Source organism: Talpa europaea (assembly GCF_964194135.1).
Source record: "Talpa europaea genome assembly, chromosome: 10".
In the NCBI taxonomy this organism is placed as follows: Eukaryota; Metazoa; Chordata; class Mammalia; order Eulipotyphla; family Talpidae; genus Talpa; species Talpa europaea.
The window spans coordinates 40,753,819-40,776,505 of NC_140077.1; the positions used below are offsets into that span (position 1 = coordinate 40,753,819).

Here is a 22,687-nt window from a genome sequence, read left to right on the forward strand (position 1 = left end):
GGTAAAGGGGGGAATGGCTTAATGATGCAGTTTCAAGGGGGGAAAGTAACCCATTGAATTCTGTTTTACAGATAGTGGGGGCAGAGATTATGAACTTTACTGACCTTTGATGTGAGGAGCCCAGCCAGGACCAAGGATAGAACCTGGTTAGATTTGCATCCTGAAGCCATGGGCCAGAGGCCATGGTGACCTGATACCAATGGACTCTGTCCAGTTGCCCCTATTCTCCCCTTTACCTCCCCTACCCTATACTAAAGGACTTGTCTCCACCTCTTCAGGGAACTGACCCTGAGGGAATCCCTTTCTCCTATTTTCCTATCATTCCACCCTCCCAAAAGAGCTCCAGCCTATAGAACTCCTGCCTCTCATCCCCTGAGGTGTTCCCCCACTCCTACCTCCTTCCCCGCCATGCTCAAGCTGTGGAAGGTGGTACGCCCAGCTCGGCAGCTGGAACTGCACCGCCTCATACTGCTGCTGATTGCTTTCAGTCTGATCTCCATGGGCTTCCTGGCTTACTACGTGTCTACCAGCCCTAAGGCCAAGGAACCCTTGCCCCTGCCCATGGGAGATTGCAGCAGTGGTGGGGCAACTGGCCCTGGCCCTGCACGCTCTCCAGTTCAACCCCGGCCCCCCAGGCCTCCAGAGACAGCTCGAACTGAACCCGTGGTCCTTGTGTTCGTGGAGAGTGCATATTCACAGCTGGGGCAGGAAATTGTGGCTATCTTGGAGTCGAGTCGTTTTCGTTATAGCACTGAACTGGCACCTGGCCGAGGGGACATGCCCATGTTGACTGATCATACCCGTGGCCGCTACGTCTTGGTCATTTATGAGAATCTGCTCAAGTATGTCAACCTGGATCCTGGGAGTCGGGAACTGCTAGACCAGTACTGTGTGGAGTATGGTGTGGGCATCATTGGTTTTTTCCGAGCTCATGAGCATAGTCTGCTGAGTGCCCAGCTCAAAGGCTTTCCCCTTTTTCTACACTCAAACTTGGGGCTCCGGGACTACCAAGTGAATCCTTCTGCCCCGCTACTACATCTCACCCGCCCCAGCCGCATGGAACCTGGGCCACTGCCTGGTGATGACTGGACCATCTTCCAGTCCAATCATAGCACATATGAACCAGTGCTTCTTGCTAGCCTTCGGCCAGCCGAAACCCCTGTGCCAGGACCTGTGACTCGCCGGGCCCGGCTTCCCACTGTGGTACAGGATCTGGGGCTCCATGATGGCATCCAGAGGGTGCTCTTTGGTCATGGCCTTTCCTTCTGGCTCCACAAGCTTGTTTTTGTTGATGCTGTTGCATACCTCACTGGTAAGCGCCTCTGCCTGGACCTTGATCGCTACATCTTGGTAGACATCGATGACATCTTTGTGGGCAAGGAAGGTACCCGCATGAAGGTGGCTGATGTTGAGGTCAGTCTTTTTCCTGACTCAAATTTCTTTAGAAGCTGTTTCAAGCTCTGTCCTATATCACATTCGCTTTTTTTGATTCTTGGCTTGTCATAGGTACATTCCCTGTCCTTTCCAGGCAGGAAGAGCACTTCTCATTTTTCTCCTCCTTAGTTTGCTCTCTCCTGATTTCTTGTCCCTGCTAATCTCCCCAGGCTCTGTTGACCACCCAGAACAAACTCAGGACCTTAATACCCAACTTCACCTTCAACTTGGGCTTCTCGGGCAAGTTCTATCATACTGGTGAGCTTATTCCCTTGCTCCTTCAGCATATCGATCTCAGTTTAATCCATCCCTTCACTGTCCATCTTCCTTGGCAGACAAATTGGTGAAAAAGGGCTAGTTTTGTGACCAAACTGCCGTGCAGAGCTAACAGTGGGTATGAATATAGGTTAGCATGGGTGGCTGGAGGGCAAGTTAGCAATGGGGCAAATAAGACAGTTTTAAGTGGATAGAGGTCAGCACTGTCCCAAGGATGAAAGGTGGTTGGTTGGTGGTTTTATGGAACAAAGGAGGGCACAGAGGCTGACTGGCTGTGGTCAGTGGTCAGTGTGTGGTCATAGGGACAGAGGAGGAGGATGCAGGGGACGACATGCTGCTGAAGTACCGCAAAGAGTTCTGGTGGTTCCCTCACATGTGGAGCCACATGCAGCCACACCTGTTCCACAATCGCTCCGTGCTAGCTGATCAGATGAGGCTCAACAAACAGTTTGCTCTGGTGAGACCCTTGAATCTCTTCCTCTTATTTTTCCCAGAGATAATGCTTTCAACCTTCCCCTAATGAGGTACCTTTTCCCTACCCTACCACTTTTTCTATGGATGTATTCTGCGCCCCCTCCCCCCAATCTTTACCCTCTACTCCCCAAACCTCACCAAGTCCTGATGAGAGTCTGTACCATTCCCAGGAACATGGGATTCCCACAGATCTGGGGTATGCTGTGGCCCCCCACCACTCAGGCGTATACCCCATCCACACACAACTCTATGAGGCCTGGAAATCTGTGTGGGGCATCCAGGTGACAAGCACTGAGGAATATCCACACCTCCGCCCTGCCCGCTACCGCCGTGGCTTCATTCACAATGGCATTATGGTGAGGGTCTCCCAATATTCTCTTGAATCAAACTCTCACATTAAGAAATCCTCCAGGGGGCCTCCCTGGTGGTGCAAGGAGTTGGGACGCAGCCTATGAGGCTACCCACAGCGACTACAGCATGGGTTCAATCCCCTGCCAGGGAGCAACCCACATGGCGCACCAGACCTCTCCTGTCTCACCTGCTGCTTCTCTTGGCAGTGTGTTTCAGTCGTTCTGCCTTTTCTGTTGCCCACTCTGTCTCTGGTGGGTCCTCTCACCCCTATGCCTTCTGGCCTGTACCCCAGTTCTTGTGTGTATAAATAAATAAATCTTTAAAAAAAAAAAAAGAAAGAAATCCAAGCCCCCTACTGTCTTTGCTCTGTCACTGCTATAGCCTGAGTTCGATCCCCGTCCAGGGAGCTGACCCACATAGGGTGCAGCAGACCTCTCCTGTCTCCCCTGCTGCTTCCCTTAGCAGTGTATTTCAGTAACTCCACTGTTGTACTTCCCACTCTGTCTCTGATGAATCCTTTCATCGCCAGCACCTCTGGTCTACACCTCAGTTCTACGCAAAAGAAAAAGAAAACCTCCAAACTGCATTGACCTTTGTCTTGTCAACTGCCAATCCAAGTTTATCCACATGGCCAGAGGTTGAGAGGTGAAAAATGATAATGTACATAGCAAGAGCTTTTTTATTATAATTTCAGACTGATTCCTCTATATACCCAGGGAATCCTGTTGTGCCTCAGGACTTTTGTCCTTCATCTGCTTCTTATTCTGCTTTTCAAATCTTATCAATCCTTGTCTCTTCCCTCCAGGTGCTGCCACGGCAGACATGTGGCCTCTTCACTCACACAATCTTCTATAATGAGTATCCCGGAGGTTCACATGAATTAGACCGGAGCATTCGAGGTGGAGAGCTTTTTCTGACCGTGCTGCTTAATCCGGTATGGCGCTGAAAGGAAGGGCTAGAAGACTGGAAATCCAAAGTATTTGCAGGCTGGGACTTTTGCACACCAAGCCTGATTCTGGGGTGGGAGAGGCAGTCTAAATCTAACATGCAGACACCCCCTTGTAGATCAGCATCTTTATGACCCATCTGTCCAATTATGGAAATGATCGACTGGGTCTGTACACCTTTGAGAGCCTGGTGCGCTTTCTCCAGTGCTGGACGAGACTGCGCCTACAGACACTTCCTCCTGTCCCTCTTGCACAAAAGTACTTTGAACTCTTCCCTCAAGAGCGAAGCCCCCTCTGGCAGGTATGGGTGGAACTCAGGCTTTCCAGAGATATGACGGGGGTGGAAAGTTAAAGGAAAAATTAGGCCTTACCTAATTTTTGGCCTCACCTTCAGAATCCCTGTGATGACAAGAGGCACAAAGATATCTGGTCTAAGGAGAAAACCTGTGATCGTCTCCCCAAGTTCCTCATTGTGGGACCCCAGAAGACAGGTGAATCCCCTTAGCCAAATTCTCTTGCTTTGCCTTAAACCCAAAGGGTTCTTTGGCTAACACACTCCTTTCTCATAGCCACCTATGATTCTTAACTTTTATCAGAATCAATTGATAGTGTATTTTTTTATACAATGTGTTTTTTAAAGATCCACAAGTGACTGTGATGCACAGTCAAATCTGAAAATGCTATTTTAACCCTCCCCTGGGCCTCTCAGACTTTCCTAGCTTGTTCTGGTTGGCTAAAGGGGATTTTACTACCCAGAATAATTGTTTTCTCTCCTCATTCAAACTCATGTTGTTAAGCTTCCTTCTCTCCCACAATGGTCTGAATTTTTCTCTTCCATTTAGGAACCACAGCAGTTCACTTCTTCCTCAGCCTGCACCCAGCTGTAACTAGCAACTTCCCTAGCCCCACCACCTTTGAGGAGATTCAGTTCTTCAGCGGCCCTAATTACCACAAGGGTATTGACTGGTGAGATTGGGACCCTTGGAGTGATTATCAGAGGAACATTCCCGTTCCCCCAAAATACCAGTTTCTACCAGCAGGGTCATGCTGTAAATTATCTGCCTTAACCCTGTGCTACTTCCTAGGTACATGGATTTCTTCCCTGTCCCTTCCAATGCCAGCACTGACTTCCTATTTGAAAAGAGTGCCAACTATTTCGACTCAGAGGTTGTACCACGGCGGGGGGCTGCCCTCCTTCCGCGAGCCAAGATCATCACTGTGCTTACCAACCCTGTTGATAGGGCATACTCCTGGTACCAGGTGAGCGTGAAGCTAGGGACGTTTTAGGGCTTAAGAGAGGGAGGTGGTGACTACTGGAGAAAGGAATGATAACAGAAAAACTAAACTAGTCCTTAGGGAAGGGTGCTTATGCCAGACCAAGGGTAAGGGCAGAATAATTACATCAGATAACCAGTCCGTCCCCTTTCTCTTGTTCTTGCAGCATCAGCGAGCACATGGAGACCCAGTTGCTCTGAACTATACCTTCTACCAGGTGATTTCAGCCTCTTCCCAGGCACCTCTGGCACTTCGTTCTCTGCAGAATCGCTGTCTTGTCCCAGGCTATTATTCCACACACTTACAACGCTGGCTGACTTACTACCCCTCTGGACAGGTACACTTCCCCGATAGCCCACATTTGGGACCCTATCCCCTTCCTCTTCCTTTCAGCCCAGAGGCTTTTAAAAGGGATACAAAGGGAACCACATCCCTGTCCCTTTAGTTGCTGATTGTGGACGGGCAAGAGCTGCGTACCAACCCAGTTGTCTCAATGGAAAGTATCCAGAAGTTCCTGGGCATCACACCCTTTCTGAACTACACACGGACCCTCAGGTGGGAGAGCATGACCCAGAGGGTAGAGAACTCAGGGGAAATGGAATAGCAGGTTAACCACAGCTCTTTGTAAGACACGTGAATTTACCCTGTCTTGCCAGAAGAGACATGTCCCTATGGGTTGGGAGAAGTAGTGGACATTTATGGGACTTGAATTTCTTATCTCTTTGCTACCTAATGGCCTTTTCCTGTTGAGCAGATTTGATGAAGATAAGGGTTTCTGGTGCCAGGGACTTGAAGGTGGCAAGACTCGCTGTCTAGGCAAGAGCAAAGGCCGGAGATACCCAGATATGGACACTGAGGTAAGTAAAGCCTGGGGCAGGATATTCACTGATGTGGTCTGATTCTGTGTCCTATTCCTTACCATTTCTGCCTTTATTTTTTCCTATCAGTCCCGCCTTTTCCTTACGGATTTTTTCCGGAACCACAATTTGGAGCTGTCAAAGCTGCTGAGTCGGCTAGGACAGCCAGTGCCCTCATGGCTTCGGGAAGAACTACAGCATTCCAGTCTGGGCTGATGTCCCAGTCTCCTGTACCAGCAAAAGCCCCCCTGCTTCTATAAGGGGCAGGCTCAAAGCAGGACCCACAAGGGGGATTAGTGGCCTGGCCCCTTCCCCTTCTACCTCAGTGACCCAAAGGCCTGGGATGGCTGAGAAGGGAAGGGCATCCCTTTCCCATAGCTCTGGGGTCTAATAAAGGGACTTCCCTTGATATCCCTCATCATGGTACTAGGCACCTTTGACCCATGATCTTGGAAGGCGAGGGTCCAGGCAGCATATAGAGGATTGTATTAATCCATTGATTTCCCTCTTCATCCCCAGCATTGTGTCTATCTATACCTGGCTCCGGGAGGGACCCCTTGCTGTGGAATCAATGGGATCTACCTGTGGCCCGGCCTCCCTAATGTCATTCACATTGAATGGGGATGAGGTCGGACAGTGGCTCATCGAGCTGAGTATGAGCTCTAGCTGTGGGCTAGAAATGTCCTTAATAAACATCCTTATTTTTCTGTTTTGTCTGCCTCACTGGAGTGAGAGGAACCTAAAATAATATCAGACCTCCCTGCCGCCATCACCCAGTTAAAGATTCATCTACACATGGAGGGAAAGAAGGGAAAGGCCCAGGCAGACTAGAGTAAAAAAGGAGTTTATATATTTATAAATGCCAAATAAATACCAGAGGCCACCCAACGCCCCCTCCCAGACAGGGCTGTCTCCCCCAACCCTAGGCTTCTAGGGTCTGAGACATCTTGGCCCCAAGTTACAGCCCAAGAGCAGCTGCCAGTCTGAGCTACCAGGGAACTGAGTGGGGATGATCTGTCCAACCAAGATTCACTCCCCCTGTGTGAGGGACCCCCATAACCACAGGCCTGTGTCCCTGTATAGGGCCCTAGGGGCGCCACACTCAGGGGGAAAAGGTGGTCATCTCGAGTGAGACCTGCTGCCACAGCTCCTTGGTCTGTTTGCTGCGCTTGAGGTTCTGTAGGATGTCGTTGAACTGCATCATGCCCATGGGTGTCAGGCAGAAGGCGCTGCGGGCACTGCGGATCGCATTCACAAAGTCGTCGTAGTCGGCAGGGGTCAGGTGAATCAAGCGGTGGTGGATGTACTGGGGGAGGATACACGGAGGATGAGCCACTAGGCACACAACTAAGGCTCCCCTCACTTGCATGCTGGGTGATCTGTTCCAGGCCTGCCCAGGAGGTGCTCCACCCTGCTCCATACTTCCTGGGTGGTTACCTGCATGTACGCCTGCTGGCAGCGCTGCACCAGTTGGTGGAAGGCCGGGGCACGCAGGTGGTTGTGGGCATGAGCGGGGCTCAGCCGCTGCAGCGTCTCCATGACGATCTCCTGCAGCACAAACGGGCTCAGCACCCCCTTGGCTGCCCCCACACAGAACTGGTGCACGTAGTTCACTCCTGGGGGGCAGGGGAGGGGCATGAGACGGGGGTGGCCACCTCTGCCCTAGGGACCCAACTTTTATCTCTCAGCTCTGGTCTGGCAGAGAGCCTCCCTCCACCCCAGGAGCTGAGGTAACTCCCCGCCCCCAACGCGCACGCACACATACCCGACCAAGGCCTCAACTCTGAGCAAGAGCTAGGAAGGAGGTCTGGGATAGGAAGGTGGGGGAAGCAGGTAGGGGTGGGCAATGGTCCTGGGGAGGGGAGGTGTTACCCAGCTTTGTTGCCAGCCCCAGCAACCATTTGACATCATCAGTGTAGGGGGGGGAGCGGGAGAAGTTGTTGGGGTGATCGTTGTGTGCCCGGCGACCCAGCATCTCCAGTGCCAGCATTCCTGGGAGAAGGGTTGGTAAGTAGGTAGTGGGAACGCATCCTCTTCCCCCGCTATCCCAACCTGGTACCTGACCCCGCAGCAAACGAATTAAGAGCTATGGGGGGGGAGGGGAGTCACTAAAGAGCCTCTGGCAGAGTTGCAGGTGGGGGCACAGAAGACCTCTCACCAACACGGTAGGCAGCATGCAGGTGGTGCAGGCTGTGTGGGTTGACAGGCTGACTGTGCGTCTCCTCCTCGGGTGGTGGAAAACCCCCGCTCACCAGAGGGCTGGGCTGTGTGGTCAGGGCGGGCAGTGAGGTACCCTGGATGGCTGGAAACGTGGGTGCTGGGTGGACACTGCTCACTGAAGGTAGGATAAATACTGCGTGAGAAACTCAGAGTCCACAGAGGAACAGAGAGGATCCCCTCGCGCCTCCCCCGCCGAGCATCCCGCCCCCCATTCCCCTGGTCCCCGTCCCCACAACTCACAGGCCACACTGGTGGGCAGGGGGAGCCCCGGCTCCGCGTGGTAGGGGTGCACTGTGATGGGCGCCATGGAAGGGACGGGGAAAGACACAGCAGTGGCAGCCAGTGAGGGGGGAGTCACTGAGTAAGGGTACTGGGCCCCCAGGAATGCAGGATGCACGCCCTGCGGGAAAAGCAGGACGATGATGAGGTACTTCAGGCCCGAGCTCTCTTCACGCCACAACTGATTTCCGCGTGTCTTAGTTGGGCCGGGCCCCCCACCTGTTGGACAGCTCTACTGCTTTCCCAGAGTACCCCGTCCAGCCCCGTACCCCCGTGAGCACCCAACGTTCTCCCACGTGCCCCACCCCCCGTGGAACACCGGTCTCACCTGTGGATACGCAGAGCTGGGCACGGGGAAGACGGCAGGCCGGGGCATGTGAGGCATGGGGTGGGTGGGGTGAGCTGGGTGGGTGAGGTACTGAGGGCTGCAGGGCAGGTGGGGCTGGAGAGCCGTGTAGGGGTGCAGGCCAGGGGAATGGCCGTGCCCAAGTCCCGGACCTGGATACAGACTGGACCCCACTGAGATGACCGGCACCACCGTGGCTGCTGCCGTCACCGCCGCCGCTGCCACTGTAACAGGCTCGGTCCCCGGCGCCCCCCTGCCCTCGGGCAGCCCCCGCCCCGCCTCCCCAGCCGCCCGGAGCCCACTGGCACTGCAGCTTGTCGCCCCTTCGCGGGCTGTGGAGGAGCCACCTGCTGTCTGCTCATACAGCCAGAACCACTGGTGAGCAACCTCAAACAACACTTCGGGGTACACGCCCCCACCCTTAGCCGCCTCTTCCACTGCCATGCAGGCCTTCTCCAGCATCAGGTTATCCTGCGAAGGGGGGCACAAAGGGAGGAAAACAACTCAGGACAGTTTTAGATCCCAACTCCCTCAAGAGCTGCCTGGTTCCCAGGGAGGCGCCGTAGGTCAAGGCCGACGCTCAGAGTCAGTGCTGGCGCCGTGTGTACTTTCTCACAGACTCAACTTGCTGACCGGGAGAAGTCGGGTGGGTGACAGTCCCAGTTCCCAACTCATTTAGCCATTCCCGCCCGTCCAAGTCCAGCGTCCAGGATGCCTTCCCTAAGTATTCCAGGCTGGTGATCATCTTGGTCCCTGAATTACAGATCTCGAAACCTAAATTTGGTCCCTAAATTCCATTTCCTTATCTGTAAAACAGAAATAACTCTAACCTCAGAGTTAAAAGGTAAAGGAAGTAATGGATGTAAACACATCAATGATAAGTATCACCACATGAAGACAAACCGGATAGCTTGTGAGCTACCTGAGTATGGAACCAAGACCTGGGCCCCAGCTTTCCCTCCACCCACTCTCCCCGCCCACATGCTTCAGAGAAGATTGCCTATGGAAGTACCTGTTCCTTGCACTGTACCAGGGCCCGCTGGATCTCATTGGGGTTCAACGCATGGGCATGAGGCAGGCAGCTCAGGGCTAGCTCTGCTGCTGCCCTCACCATATTGGAGTCTCGTGCCCGTGATGCCCTGTCAGCCAGGGATGCGACTTCAGGAGGTGTCAGGTGCCCATCCCAGCATTCTACCAGGATAGTCAGGGCTGCACTGCCGATCTCCATTGCCTGGCCTTTGCAAAAAGAAAAGCAGAGTGGGATTAGCATGGGCAAAATTAGGAAGTAGGAATGATTATCTCTCTTATCAGAGCCGTAACTCCACAAGGAGCAAGGGCCCCCCCCCAACCCACCCCCAGCGCTTCATCAATTAGCCCCCTCCAGTATCTAAATCAAGACAATGGATTTACCTGTAATCCAGGAAACATGGGAAGAATAAGTACGTGAAAGCCAGTTGGGAGAAACAAAGTTGTGCAGGCCGAGGGCATAAAGCCCAATCTCGAAGGCGCAAAGGTGCAGGTTGCGATGAGGACCCTGGTGGCCCCCTGAGGAAGATGGATGTGTGAAAATGGAAGTGCTGCTGTTGCCCCCTGCCTTGATCAGCACCGTCTTCGCCAGCTCGAAGTAGAAGTGTGCAGCGGCCTCTGACGGCTGATTGGGTACATGGGGAGCATGACTCTCGGGACGCCGGCCCTTGTACCTGAAGGGACAACGGGGTAGGGACTGGGATCTGCGTCTCTCTGAAATGGGTGTCCAGTGAGATTGGGAGAGACCAGAGCAAGGGAGCATGTTGGAGGAATTATAATTGGATTACATAGGATGTGGCTGCAGGTGGTCAGATCAGAGGAGATGGTCAGTTCTTCCCACTGACCTGCCAACTTCAACTGTCTTTGCCCGGGCCCCTCCACTGGCACTGGCCCGGCGACTTCCACTGGAGGACGAGGAGCCCAGGGAATCCGAGGAAGAACTGCTAATGCTGTCACTGTCTTGTCCTCGACCCCAGGAGGTGGGGGCCCAGCCTCCTCGCAGCGGCCTCCGGCTTAAGGTGGGGGAGCTATCCGATGTAGTTTCAGGGGCACTGCTGTCAATGCTGGCCATGCCTAACCCCCCACACCCCCAAGACAAGTCAGTCTCAGAAGTTCCGGAAGTCAGATTCCAACATTCAGGAATATCCTTCCCTCCATGTCACCCCACAGCTGTCATACCTGTGTGCTTTTTCTTTGGCCGTCCTGGGGATCCCCAGCCCCGTCCATTGTAGCCTCCACGACTGCCAAGCGCCAAGCGGCTAGGTACCTTCCCTTCTGGTCTTGGGGTCAAGGCTGCCTCAGATGGCAGACCCTCACAGGGAGAATGTGGGGAACTCTCTGGGTAAAGAAAACAGGACATTGGGATGAGCCTTTACAAGGAGACCCAAACACGGCTCCATACCATACATCCCCCCTGCCCCATGCCCCCACCTCACCAGGCACATTCTTCTCTGTGAAGCCCTCAGTGGGACCTGGCCCAGCGCCTGCCACATTCCCCGGCTGAGCAGGCCCTGCAGAGCCTGAGGTCAGCGGATGCAGGGCCCCTGGGGCAGATGGGCCCCCATGTTTTGATGGAGACCTCTGGCTGGCTGTGGCTGGGCGGCTAGACGAGTAGAATGAACTCAGTGTCTGTGGCTTATGTGTCTGGCTTTCTCGGTCCAAAAGTTTGTCTAAGATCTGGAAGACAGAAAAGTGGTAACAGGACGCCCTTTAATCTCCTGATTTTATTACTCTCCTTTCTCCATGAAACAGTTTAATACTACCTTCTTGGGAAGACTTCCTCAGTTATAAGAGAACCACCTCAAAGACAGGCTGGCATGGCTTATATATCTTAGTATTCTCTATAACACCACAGGACTCAGTACACTGATATTCACTGAGTACACTGATAATGAGATAAGTAAATGACGTATGCACTCTGATTTTCATCTTCTACCTTCTGCCCAAACACTCCTATAAAAACCACTAGTCTCTCTTGTTCTTTTTGAGTTCTTTTCTTTTTTTTAATTTTTTTTTTAATAGAGGCATGTTTTATTTGTTTGTTTGTTTGTTTGTTTGCTTGCTTGTTTATACAAGCACTGGGTACAGTCAGGAGCGCGGGAGGGTGAGAGAATTCACCAGAGCCAGAGCGGGGAGCAGAGCAGGCAGAAGGACCGAAGTACACTGCTGAGGGGAGCAGTGGGCGGCAGGAAAGGTCTGAGCGCCATGTGGGACCCTCCTCCGGTGACCGGGGAGCAGCCGGGGATCGAACCGGAGCCTCAGAGGCCGCCGGCAGCTTCGCAACCCAGAGCTCAACCGCTGCGCCACCGGGGAGGCCCTTGAGTTCTTTTCACTCGTATGAATAGAGTAGTATTTTTCTTATTGTTCTGGAAAGTTCTAACAAAGGTGGTAAAATTTGCTTTGTCTGGGCCTCCCCAGTGGCGCAGCGCTTGAGCACTAGGTTGCCAACATGTCCGCAGCCTCTGCAGCGCCGGTTCTATCCCCGGCTGCTCCCCAGCCACCGGAGGAGGGTCCCACATGGCGCGCAGACCTCTCCTGCCGCCCGCTGCTCCCCTCAGCAGTGTACTTCGGTCCTTCTGCCTGCTCTGCTCCCCGCTCTGGCTCTGGTGAATTCTCTCACCCTCCCGCGCTTCTGACTGTACCCAGTGCTTTTATAAATAATAAATAAATAAATCTTAAAAAAAAAAAAAAGGTTTAAAAAAAAAAAATTTGCTTTGTCCATCAAAGTCCAGTATCTCAGTCTCTTACCTTTTTGAGCTTGGCCTGGTCATCTTTGTAAGTGATCATTAGTGCCAATGCAAGGTCACCCTTCTCCCGACGTGTGCCTTCACACAGAAGGGGATGCTCTGCCTCGCTCACCGTTGTCTTCATACCTATGAAGGGGAAGGGGAAGGTTAACTGAGAGCAGCCATAACTCCAGACAGTATAAATAAGATCAAGGCTCCCCAACCACCAGCATATGAGGTAAGACATTCCTCGTTGAACCCAATCCCCTATAAAGGTCCCCATTGTCTATTACATCCAATCTAAGCTCTGGTCTGCTTTTTAAGACCCTCAAAACCTGGCCCACTCTACCCTCCCAGCATACTCATCACTTTAAGGAAGTTGGGCTCTTCATGTTTATTAAGACCTGATTAGGGGGTACAAGGGGTTGCTATCAACAGCCACTGCAGCACAAGTTCGATCCCCAGCCAGGGAGCTGACGCAAATTTATTTAAAATAAGTCTTAAAAAAAAAAAAGACCTGTGTTTTTTATTCAGTATTTTATCCTCCCCAACCCCCGCCCTGAAGATAACTGATTTTTTTAAGATTTGTTTATGCATACAAGAACTGGGGTATAGGCTAGAGGTGCAGGGAGGTGAGAGGATTCATCAGAGACAGAGAGGGGAACAGAACAGGCAGATTGACTGCAATACACTGCTGAGGGGAGCGGCGGGTGAGACAGGAGAGGTCTGCTGCACCATGTGGGTTAGCTCCCTGGCCGGGAATCGAATTCAGGCTACAGCAGACTTAACACCTATGCCACCAGAGAGGCCCTAACGTAACTGATTTTTAACCCACATTCCAAATTCTACCTCTTTCTTGAGAGCTTTCCTTAGATTTTCATATATGCCCTATAATACCCATAACTTGTTTTTGCTCTAAATTCTTGATTCTCATAGGCACTACTTGGCTCACACTTGTCATCCTGGTTTTCCTATTACCAAAGCCCTTTTGGAACAGGGCCCATGTCTCACACTCTTCAAGGCCAAGCTTTGCTCAAAGACATGTTCAAGACACTGACAGACTTACCCAAGGCAGCAACTGCTGCTTCAAATCCCAGCTCTTCATCCCCAGGCATCTCATTGTTCCAGTTACAACTTGGGGGCCGGGAACCCGTGGGAGAAACCACTAGATAAAAGTTGAGTTAAGTCAGGCAGATAGCAGTATCATGGGGAAAAATGAAAGGGACAGAATCCAAGACCCTCATCATTCCAGATTCGCTCATGAAGCTGTCTGATGGGTCCTAAATAAAATTTAGAGCCTTTGGGTTCTTGGTTTTTCCTTGGTTTACCCCTACCCCAGTTCCTACTGGAGGAGAGCACCATACCTGGAGTACAGAGAACATCAAAGATGAAACTGGCCAGCATGAGGGGCAACACAGGCCGATAATCACAGAGTGTCCCCTCCCGAAGCTCCTCTGCCCGGCACCGCATGGTACTCATCTCACTAGGACCCAGAGGAATCTTCTTGAGCAGAGCAGCTACCTCAGACTCCTGGTATGCCAGCTTCACCTGAGGGCATAGAAAGAAGCTCAGAGCTCTAATACCTCAAGGGAGATCAAGGTACAGATTACAAGGTTCAAATAGAACATCTGACCTCTAAGGCCTTGGTAGAAGCTGGGGGTCGCTGTAGCTCCAAGGCAAACATGCCAACTCGGAAGGCCAGATTGTGGTGCTCTGGACGCTCACTTAGCACTGTTAATAGGAAGGCCGCCTTGGTTAAGGTGTTGGTGGCCACCCAGGTCTGACGGCTTGTGGATACCTTATTCTTCTTGCCCTAGAAAGTGAAGCACAGGGAGGTAGGCAGATGAGTCTGACTCACCTTGGTGGAGGGAGAAGGAGGCTCTCACTTGGGGTGGGGTATGGGAAACGGTTAGGGGTAAGTGGGGAAGGAAGTGGTAGGGGGTCTCTCTCACCTTCGCAGGGGGCGGCTCTACCTTGAGGTCGGGTGGGTTGGCTAGCAGGTCCTGGGCAAGCTCCACAGTGAGGCGGGAGGCCTCAGTGCTGTAGCCATGTGCGTGCAGGGCCTCAGCACAGGCAAATAATACCTGGAGAGAAGACATGGCACCTGATGGGTTTTAAACCCTAACTTCCAGGGGCAGGCCACCATACAGCAAATATCCTGTGAATGCTTGCTAAATACCAGGCCTTATGCACTCCTGGATATGCTTAGAGGAACAGGTACACAAATACACCAACCAGTGTGAAGCTAGTTACTTCTGGGAAAGGTCAAGAAGGGAGCAGGTAAGTAGGATTAACTCAGTCTCAGGGAAGACTACCTAGAGGAAGTGATCTCTGAGATCTCTTGAGATCTGAAGAAGGAAGAGAAACTAACCAGGTAAGATGAGGGAAGAACATTCCAGGCAGAAAGGCCATCCATGCAAAAAACACAGATGAGGCATGGCAAGCTGCACAAATGGTTTAACTGACTGTAGCATAGTAGATAGAGTAGCTACATGAAGTTGGAGAAGCAGGCAAAGATCAGATCAATTGGAACCTCACAGATCATGCAAAGGACCTTCATTTTTATCCTGAGAGCGATGGGAAACCACTGAAGAGTTTTAAGCACTAAAGACATCTGAGGAAATTCAAAATGGAAGCAATGAAGAGACTGGACTGCAGGCAGGGAGGCCAGTTAGGAGCCTGCTACAGGATTCTAATAGTCATGCTACAGTCCTAAGACTCCCCTGTAGAGCCAAATGGCCACTCTCCCAGCTGTGGCTAAGGTGCACCCTCATAGTCCTCTTACCTCCATGCGGCTCTCCTGTTCCAGTGGCTTCAACCCGGCAAACAGTTCATGCTCCTCCCCAGCTCCGCCCTCGGCCTTCTCTTCCTCGCCCCCAGCCCCATCCTGGGCATTCAGATAATATGCCTGGTAGTCATCATCATCCTCTCCAACTGCAGGGGCTGCCTCTTTGGTTTTGGGGAGCCCATTGCCACTCTCATCTGTGGAAGGGAGGTCATCCCGGGTACAGACCTCCCCAGGTAGTAGCCCCGGGGGGCCAGCAGAGGCTGTGGGAGGCTCAGGCCCTTCTGAGAAGTACACACCACCATCTTCTTCATAAGTATCTGGGGATTCAGGAAGGAAGGTGGCAGGGCCTCGGGAACCACCAGGGGGAGGGCACGGTGGCGGGCTCTCAGGGAATCTGCCAAAGGTGCTGGCCTCTGCACCCAGGGCCAGGCTGTTATCATCCAGGCTCATCTCAGCCAGATCTGGCTCCAGGGAGCTGTCCTCACTGCTCAGCCGTCGCCTGCTCCCGCTGCCTGCTGAGCCTTTGCCCCCATTGCCGGCCCCACCCAGTGCCTTGGTTTTGCCCCCACCTTGACCCATCTTATGCAGAGCCTTATCTCCACCCTCAGCCGAGAGGCGGCGGGGACCCCGCTGTGATGAGGGGACCCCCTCACCCAATCCCTTGCGCTTGGCCCCAGGCTCCTTGGGCCGCACAGCTGGCTCAGCTGGAAGAGGTCGGGGCCGCTCCCGGTATTCCTCCAGGCCCCCAGATCGGGAGGCACCTGGCCGAGGAGGCAGGGCTCGGGCCCAGCACAGTGCCAGTTTCCGGTCAGTGCCGCTGTAGGTGACACCGGGAAGTGGGTAGGCTTCTTCCCAGTTGAAGTAGCAGGCCTCCACCGCTGGCCGGAAACCAGGGAAGAGCCGCTCCAGGGTCTTCTTGTGCTGTCCCCGCTTCACATTCTCGATCACCTTCAGCTGCCACTGGCGTAGCTGTGCACACAGTTCCCGGCGGCTGTGGGAACAAAGAATGAGGGTTTCCTGGGGGGCTACACTCTGCAAGGAGAGGGATGGGAGGGGATGGAGTAAGGGTATACCCAAGAAAGGGGACCCAGGGAAGTTCTCAAGAAAGCTCTACTTCATCCACAAACATCACTCCAATACTCAGGGATGGAAAAGTGGGTGCCATTCAGGGAAGGGAAGGAAGAATGTCTCTCAGAAAAAGAACTCATAAATCACTGGTAGCCCTACTGCTCTGAGCACTTCCCATTTCCCTAGGACTAGGAAAATGGTACATCTGTATGTGTATAAGGAGATAGGGCCTAGGTCTGTCCTAGGCTGGCCCAATCTCTATGCTATAGTGAGCTTAGGGGGGACTCACCGCTGGGGGCTGAGTGCGGGGTCCAACACAGCCAGCCTCCACAATGTGACCATCTCATCACACATGCTGGCACACGCATGGGCCGCCACCTCTGACTGCCCGTTGCTACGGCCTGTGTGCCCACTGGCGCTGCTGTGTGAGGCTGAGGTGCGCACGCTATACCACCAACCTGTTATCTGAAAACAAAGAGGTCTCTGAGATGCACCTTGGAGGACAGAGAGAGTAGCCCGCTCCAGTGTCTCTGTCAATAAGAGGAAATGAGGTTAAGGGAGGGAGAGAATCAACTACCAGGGGGCTACCTAACTCTCAGGTTACCTGCTCATAAGTGAGACACTGGTCAGTGAGGATTTCCAACAAGGGGGCAGCGTTGCTGTCTCTCCTCTTAAACATCTCCCGAACAATGCTAAGCAGGTTCCAGACGCCCTCAGGCTCTCGGCCCCTCAGAGGACGCAGCAGACATGCCCATTCAGCAGCAGCCGGAGGCTCCGTGGAAGACAGATACATGGAGTTCACATCACTGCGAAAGAAGTAGAGTGTAAAACGACCCTAAAGTGGGATGGGAAAAAGCAAGTGAAAGTACAACAGGGCTCTGACATAAAAGGGGTCTTGAGGGTCTCCCTGGGGGCCTAGGAGTTAAGTCTCAGCACTATCACCTCTACAGTCTAAGTTTGATCCCTGGCCACGGAGGTAACCCACAGAGAGCAGCAGACCTTTCCTGTCTCTCCCACTGCTCCCCTCAGCAGTGTACTTCAGTAAGTCTGCCTGTTCTGCTACCTACTCTGTCTCTGACTATACAAAATTATTGGCCACTGCCTCTGACTATATAAAATTATCGGCATCCATAAATTCATTAGTGACAACTGTGTGCATGAGGCACTGTACCCTGGTAAGGAATAAAAAGTGGAAAATGCAGTCATTAATAAAACAGCCTGAGAGCTACTTCCCTTCTACAGACACAGGCATGAAGAGATTCGGTTTACCTGAAGACCACAGGGGAGGGGCCACAGAACTTGTGCAGTGTCTTTTTGATGTTGTCAGTTAGTGTCGATTCATCCAAATACCAAGTACTCTGGTCTGAGGCAGAGGGTCCTGCTGTGGGGTCTGGGGATGATAGGCAGTTAGTAACCTAGAGATAAAGGCCGGGATCTGCCTGGCCTTTGGTAAGTGGCTCTCTGCACTACCAGCCTTTTTCTTCCTACTGCCCTTCTTGCTCACCACTCACCAGGGGCTCCACACACTGTATTGATGGCTGTTGACTGGGAGGACAGGAGTTCATCTAGGAGACGCTGGGCTGTGGGGAGGATCTGAGGGGGAAAGGGACAAAGGCATGGGTGACCCAAGGAGGTCTGGGCCTAACTGGAAGGTTGATATACTATCCTGGAGCTACTTGGAGTTGTGCCATCCTCACTTACCTGCTGAGGGAGCTCGCTGATGAGGTACTGGGCAAACTTCTGCAGCTGGTCCCTCTGTAACCGAGACAGGGACTCTGAGACTGGAGCACGCAGGCAGACTGCAGAAGCCTGAGACACAAAGAGAAATGGAACAATCTGAGAAAGGCTTGCTGCTACCAGAGCTGGGATCAGAGAGGTAGAGTTAGGGAAGCAAGGGGGCTCACATTGTGGCCAGGCATGCAGCAGAGAAGGGGGGATGGAGCGTAGGATAGGGCCAGAATAAATTGGGAGGGCCTCACGTTGTGGATGCGGAAGAGACAGAGTGCCACGACATGGGTGCACCATTTGGCCCCAGCCCCACAGGTACAGCTGCAGGAAGTGACCCGGCAACGGTCAAACATCACAGCCACGTTGTAGGCCCCCTTGGGGGGGACCATCTGAGGTGGCACCACTGTAGCACTCAGGTGGAACCCTGGGGAGAAACATGGGTATGGTCAGGGAGAGCTGCCAAGACACAGGTCTCTGCCCTGAAACCTGGCCCAGTAGTTATTCAGACAACCTGTTCCAACTTATTGCAGTAGGTCCTTAATTCATAACACAGGGGATGGGAGGAGTAGACTGTGCCACAGGATATGATGGAATCCTTACCTATTTGTAGTGGATCTTTCACAGCCCTCATGCGGAATAGCTGATCCCCTCGCTGAAACTCATCTGCACTGCCATTAGCCAGGCATGAATATAGCCTGGCATGAAGAAGAGGACAGAGCCACAAATCAGCAAATAACCTTCTACAGACCCTGTCAGAGACCACAATGCCCTGGGCATTCTCTCCCATTGTCATTCCCTCTTGGGGAAAATCCCAGCACTCCCTCCTCTTCGTCATCTTCTTACCACAGCCCCAAATACAGTATCTCCTTTGTTCTGTGGGAAGCCCAGCAGTCAGTGTGGAATATCAGGACCCCACTCCCTAACATCAGTGCTTTATTTAGCCTTACCGAATATCTTCTTCATTCTCAGGGAAGCTCCAGAAAGCAATTCGGAGCTGTAACTGCTCAGGCACCGGGGGGTAAACTTTCTCCACCACTTCAAATGGGATATGAAATGCCACCTGCTTTGCTGACAGCTCCACCAATGGAATCACTAGTCCATCTTTGGAAACAAAGGTTGAGGTGGGGGAAAATGAAGAGAGTCATGCTTACTTGGCACCAGTGCCAGCACTACATCCTGAGACCCACCTTCACTATAAAATAAAAGGGGAGACCTGGATATAAAACTAAGGGACCCTCCTATCAGGATACACTAACCCTTAAGACTCCACTTGCAAGAGGGAAGCTAGACAATACCCAGGCTACAACGTGCTACCTAAAGTGTAGAACAGAAGACACTAAGGATATCCCAGAAAGGTCAAGAGGTCAAACAGATGTATTCCAGGATTCTAGCAAGAAACCCTTCTCATATACCTTGACATTTAATTTCCCATATCTAGCATTTTAGATTCATATTACATTGTTAATTTCTCTCCTCTAGCTTTTTCTTTTATGATTGCTTTTTTAGCTATTTCTTTTTCCCCAGATGTCTCCATGTGTCCTTCTCCATCTAAAGAGGGAAGATAGGGCAGAGCTCAGAAGAATTAAAAAAGGGACCTCCAGAAGCAAAAGAGGCTGCACTTCTTTTGGCACACCTGAACCCTGTCTTCCTGCAAGGGAAGCCTTTGGAGAGGACAGTAGGATCTGGGGGGATAGGTTCTCCCAAGGGAACCTAGCTGCTGTTCCTGGAATCACATGGAATAGGATGGAGTTACCATTCAAGTTTTTCCACACTGTTTTAATCAAAAACAGTTAAACACAACAGACTGTATATCTCAACAAATTGCTAGTTAGATGACAGATCAGAAAATTATAGAGCTGAAAGGAAACTTTAAAAAAAAAAAAGTCCTTATTTTTACAAGTGGGCAACTGAGGATAGCCTAAGAAGGAGATGGGGATGGGGGACAAATTACATGCTTCCCTACATTTTAACCTGTTCAGGAAGTAAAAAATATACTGAAAATCCTCACCACCATGACTTCTGTTACTTCCCTCAAAGTGAAGGAGCAAATATGAAAAAAAAGTAGAGAGGTTGTAGAAGATCCACAGTGAAACTGCCTTTGAGCTCTGTGTGTGCACACATGTGCCCAGAGCATCTGCTATCTCTTCAACTGAAGCTGAATACTACTACTCCGACAAAGTGACATGTGTGGATTTCTCCCTATCCCAAAGCGGTGCTAGAAATTTCTGCAGGGCAGTTTAGAAACAGAACTCTTGGAATGGGCAGAATAGAATCACAAATTAAACCCTCAACTGCTGGGGAAAAAGTCAGTTTCCATTGAGGACCAGGACAAAAAGTGGGCCAGGAGGGAGGAAGGGAAAGGATGTGGTGAGTACCCAGCTTTTGGAGCTCCTCTTATCATCATTTTCCTCTCTATCCTTTTAATAAAAGCAAAATTCATCACAGCGCTAATCAATTAATTCACTGAAAGGCCCACAGATGAAAAACTCACAGTGATAAGCAGGAAGTGTTTCAATAAGGAAATTCCAGAGACAATAACCCACACTCTTCCCCAAATCCAGATGATAGAAATCTAAGGCTCTAATCTAGTGGTTCCAGCCTTGGCTTCTTGACAAATGTTCAGTATGACCAGGAACCACGCCTCTGCCCTAAACCTATGTGATTATGGAATTTCCTCTCACAGGCCAGTTTACCTCCTTTCCGCTGGGTGGAATCCCTTCTTGGTGCAGTTGGGATCAGAGATCATCAATGGGGTGATATACCTCAAGTGGTCACTTCTTCACAATCCACCCCCTACCTACATTCTCTTCTATTTTCTGGCTTGCCTGAGGCTGAACTCCGCGAGTATTTCCAAGTCAGGGAGGGGATTCTTCTCCCTTAACCCATCTCTAAGGCAAATGAATGACAAAAGATCTACTTTCTGTCTTAATCCTATCCAACCCAGGATTCACCACCCCCAAAACACAAATCTCTCTCACCTCTCTCTTTTCTCTCTCTCTCTCTCTCTCTCTCTCTCTCTCTCTCTCTCTCTCTCTCTCTCACACACACACACACACGCGCGCGCGCACACACGCACGTACACACACACACACACACACACACATTCTAGAGTGGAGAAGTCAACCCCAGGAAGACCGGAAAATCGAGTCCTGAAGTCCGTTCTAAGCCTGGGACAGCTCCCGGTCCCGGACAGCTCCCGGTCCCGGACAGCTCCCGAGCAGGGACAGCTCTCTAACAAGGCCCGGGCAGGGCCTGCCCGCTCACCTCTTCCCCGCTCACCCTCACCTCGCATTCTGGTACCGCCACTGCCACCTCCGCCACCGCCGCCAGTGGGGGAGTTGGGCCCCGCTGACTGTTTGCGCCATCCCCGCCAGTTCTGGCAGAGGCTCTCGGCCTCGGAGATGAAAGAACAGAGCGAATCCTCCTCAAAGCGATCCGAATCCTCGAAGGAAAAGCGCTCCCCGTCCTCCCACTCCGCGAACATCAGCTCCATGGGGCCCGCACCCCCTGGGGCCGGGTCCCCCCCCGCGGATCCGGGGCCTGGGCCGCCGGCCGGGGACTGAGGGGAGGCCCGGAGCCTGAGGGGCGAGCCGGGGCCGGGGGTGGCCGGGGCGTTCAGGGCGGCCGTGCCGGCCGAGGATCTCAGGCCTGGGAGAGAGACGGGAGCGGGCCTCGCCCAACTGCGAGGTGCGAACGGGAATGGTGGCCAGTCTCCAAGACTCAGGGCCCGGACGAAGCGCTCGGCAGCCGGGGCCTCCAGGCGGCTGCGGCGCCGCCTCCCCCATCAGCTGATCTGAACTTCCGGCCGCGCCGACCACCACCACTTCCGCCCTCGCGCGCCCGGGAATCGGACCTATTGCTGGAGACGTGGGGCACCTGTTTGTTTAAATGCTACATTTCGCGCTTTTTTTTTTTAACCCACCCCCAAACATCATAAGAGGAAGACAACGGCCAAAGGTATATAAGACGACTACAGATCCCAGCAATAACTCGGCGTCCATAATGTCCCCAAGGAATAAACAGCCGCCATGCCTGCCGGGAATCGTAGGCTGTCAAGAGACAACACAGAAAATTTTGGGTGGAGTTAGCGTCCTAACTCCGGATAGGCCCTGGGTCCCTAGCACCATCTGGGAATTGTAGTCCATGCCAGAAGACTTTTTATGTAAGTCTCTAACTGGGAAAGCACCGGGTTAAAAGAAGGCGTTTGAGTCCAGAAAATGGTTGTACTCATCGTCATCAGGGCCTTTGAGTCTAGGGGGTCTTAGCCTTTTTTGTGCCACGGACCCTTTAGCAACCTGGTGAAGTTGTCATATTGTTTATAAATGAACAAAATAAAAGAATTACACAAGAAACAATTGTTGAAGTAGAATTATCAGAACACTCAAACACATTTACAACTTAGTTGTACTTCTTTATTTAAACAGAAAGATCCAGCAGCAAATGTAATTAACTACCATAATTTTGAAGCCAGCGATGAAAGTGAGATATCTGAAACCAACTGTAATATATGAAAACACTGTGATTTCAGGTAGGTATTGCTAATGACACCACAGTTTATTACCTACAGTCCTAAATAAAATGCTAAATTTCAGCTCCAGTTAAAGATATAATTTTTTTCCCCATCCACCACACACCTCTTACTGGGAGTCTATTGACCCTAAGTAAAGAACTCCTTAGTCCAAAGTGCCTGAGACTGAGCTGCTTCCCCTAGCTAAACAGACCAACTTGCCCAAGACTCTATTCAAGGGGTATGAGGATTTTGGTAAGAGGTAGCTGTGGGGAGTCCAGGAAGCAAGAATCCTTCACTAATTATCCCACTGGAGTTTTAACCTCCCCTGCCCCAATCCCTCTGTCCATTTAATACTGTCAGATATATTAAAAAAAGTTAACTC

The 22,687-nt window shown here is 52.0% G+C and overlaps 2 protein-coding genes across 9 annotated transcripts; one reads left to right on the forward strand and one right to left on the reverse strand.

Moving 5' to 3' along the window:
• Window positions 1–388: 388 nt before the first annotated feature.
• NDST2 (N-deacetylase and N-sulfotransferase 2) lies at window positions 389–5,830 on the forward strand (the record flags this gene model as incomplete). Of its 2 annotated transcripts, XM_084246280.1 has the most annotated exons (13): window positions 389–1,413; window positions 1,605–1,692; window positions 2,013–2,167; window positions 2,355–2,540; window positions 3,341–3,469; window positions 3,601–3,783; window positions 3,877–3,973; window positions 4,325–4,448; window positions 4,568–4,742; window positions 4,924–5,094; window positions 5,203–5,312; window positions 5,512–5,614; window positions 5,705–5,830. In XM_084246280.1, the coding sequence occupies exons 1-13, from the start codon at window positions 409–411 to the stop codon at window positions 5,828–5,830; spliced, it is 2,652 nt and encodes an 883-aa protein (XP_084102406.1). In that variant the 5' UTR covers window positions 389–408. The 2 variants fall into 2 exon arrangements, with proteins under 2 accessions (XP_084102406.1, XP_084102407.1); XM_084246281.1 differs by lacking the exon at window positions 5,705–5,830 and having other exon boundaries at window positions 5,203–5,275; window positions 5,512–5,573.
• A 629-nt stretch (window positions 5,831–6,459) lies between these two features.
• Window positions 6,460–21,288, reverse strand: ZSWIM8 (zinc finger SWIM-type containing 8; the record flags this gene model as incomplete). 7 transcript variants are annotated; one of them, XM_084244674.1, is made up of 27 exons in its annotated part: window positions 6,685–6,920; window positions 7,052–7,230; window positions 7,487–7,606; window positions 7,773–7,949; window positions 8,075–8,234; window positions 8,442–8,930; window positions 9,472–9,695; window positions 9,870–10,158; window positions 10,327–10,559; window positions 10,665–10,823; window positions 10,922–11,162; window positions 12,234–12,358; window positions 13,278–13,376; window positions 13,576–13,759; window positions 13,845–14,024; window positions 14,164–14,295; window positions 14,997–15,193; window positions 15,296–15,990; window positions 16,357–16,532; window positions 16,672–16,873; window positions 17,337–17,457; window positions 17,579–17,660; window positions 17,769–17,876; window positions 18,047–18,219; window positions 18,396–18,490; window positions 18,743–18,896; window positions 21,081–21,288. In XM_084244674.1, the coding sequence occupies 27 exons, from the start codon at window positions 21,286–21,288 to the stop codon at window positions 6,717–6,719; spliced, it is 5,406 nt and encodes a 1,801-aa protein (XP_084100800.1). The 7 variants fall into 7 exon arrangements, with proteins under 7 accessions (XP_084100794.1, XP_084100800.1, XP_084100799.1 ...); XM_084244668.1 differs by having other exon boundaries at window positions 6,460–6,920; window positions 7,052–7,162; window positions 9,870–10,159; window positions 10,331–10,559; window positions 14,997–15,990; XM_084244673.1 differs by having other exon boundaries at window positions 14,185–14,295; window positions 14,997–15,990.
• Window positions 21,289–22,687: the final 1,399 nt, after the last annotated feature.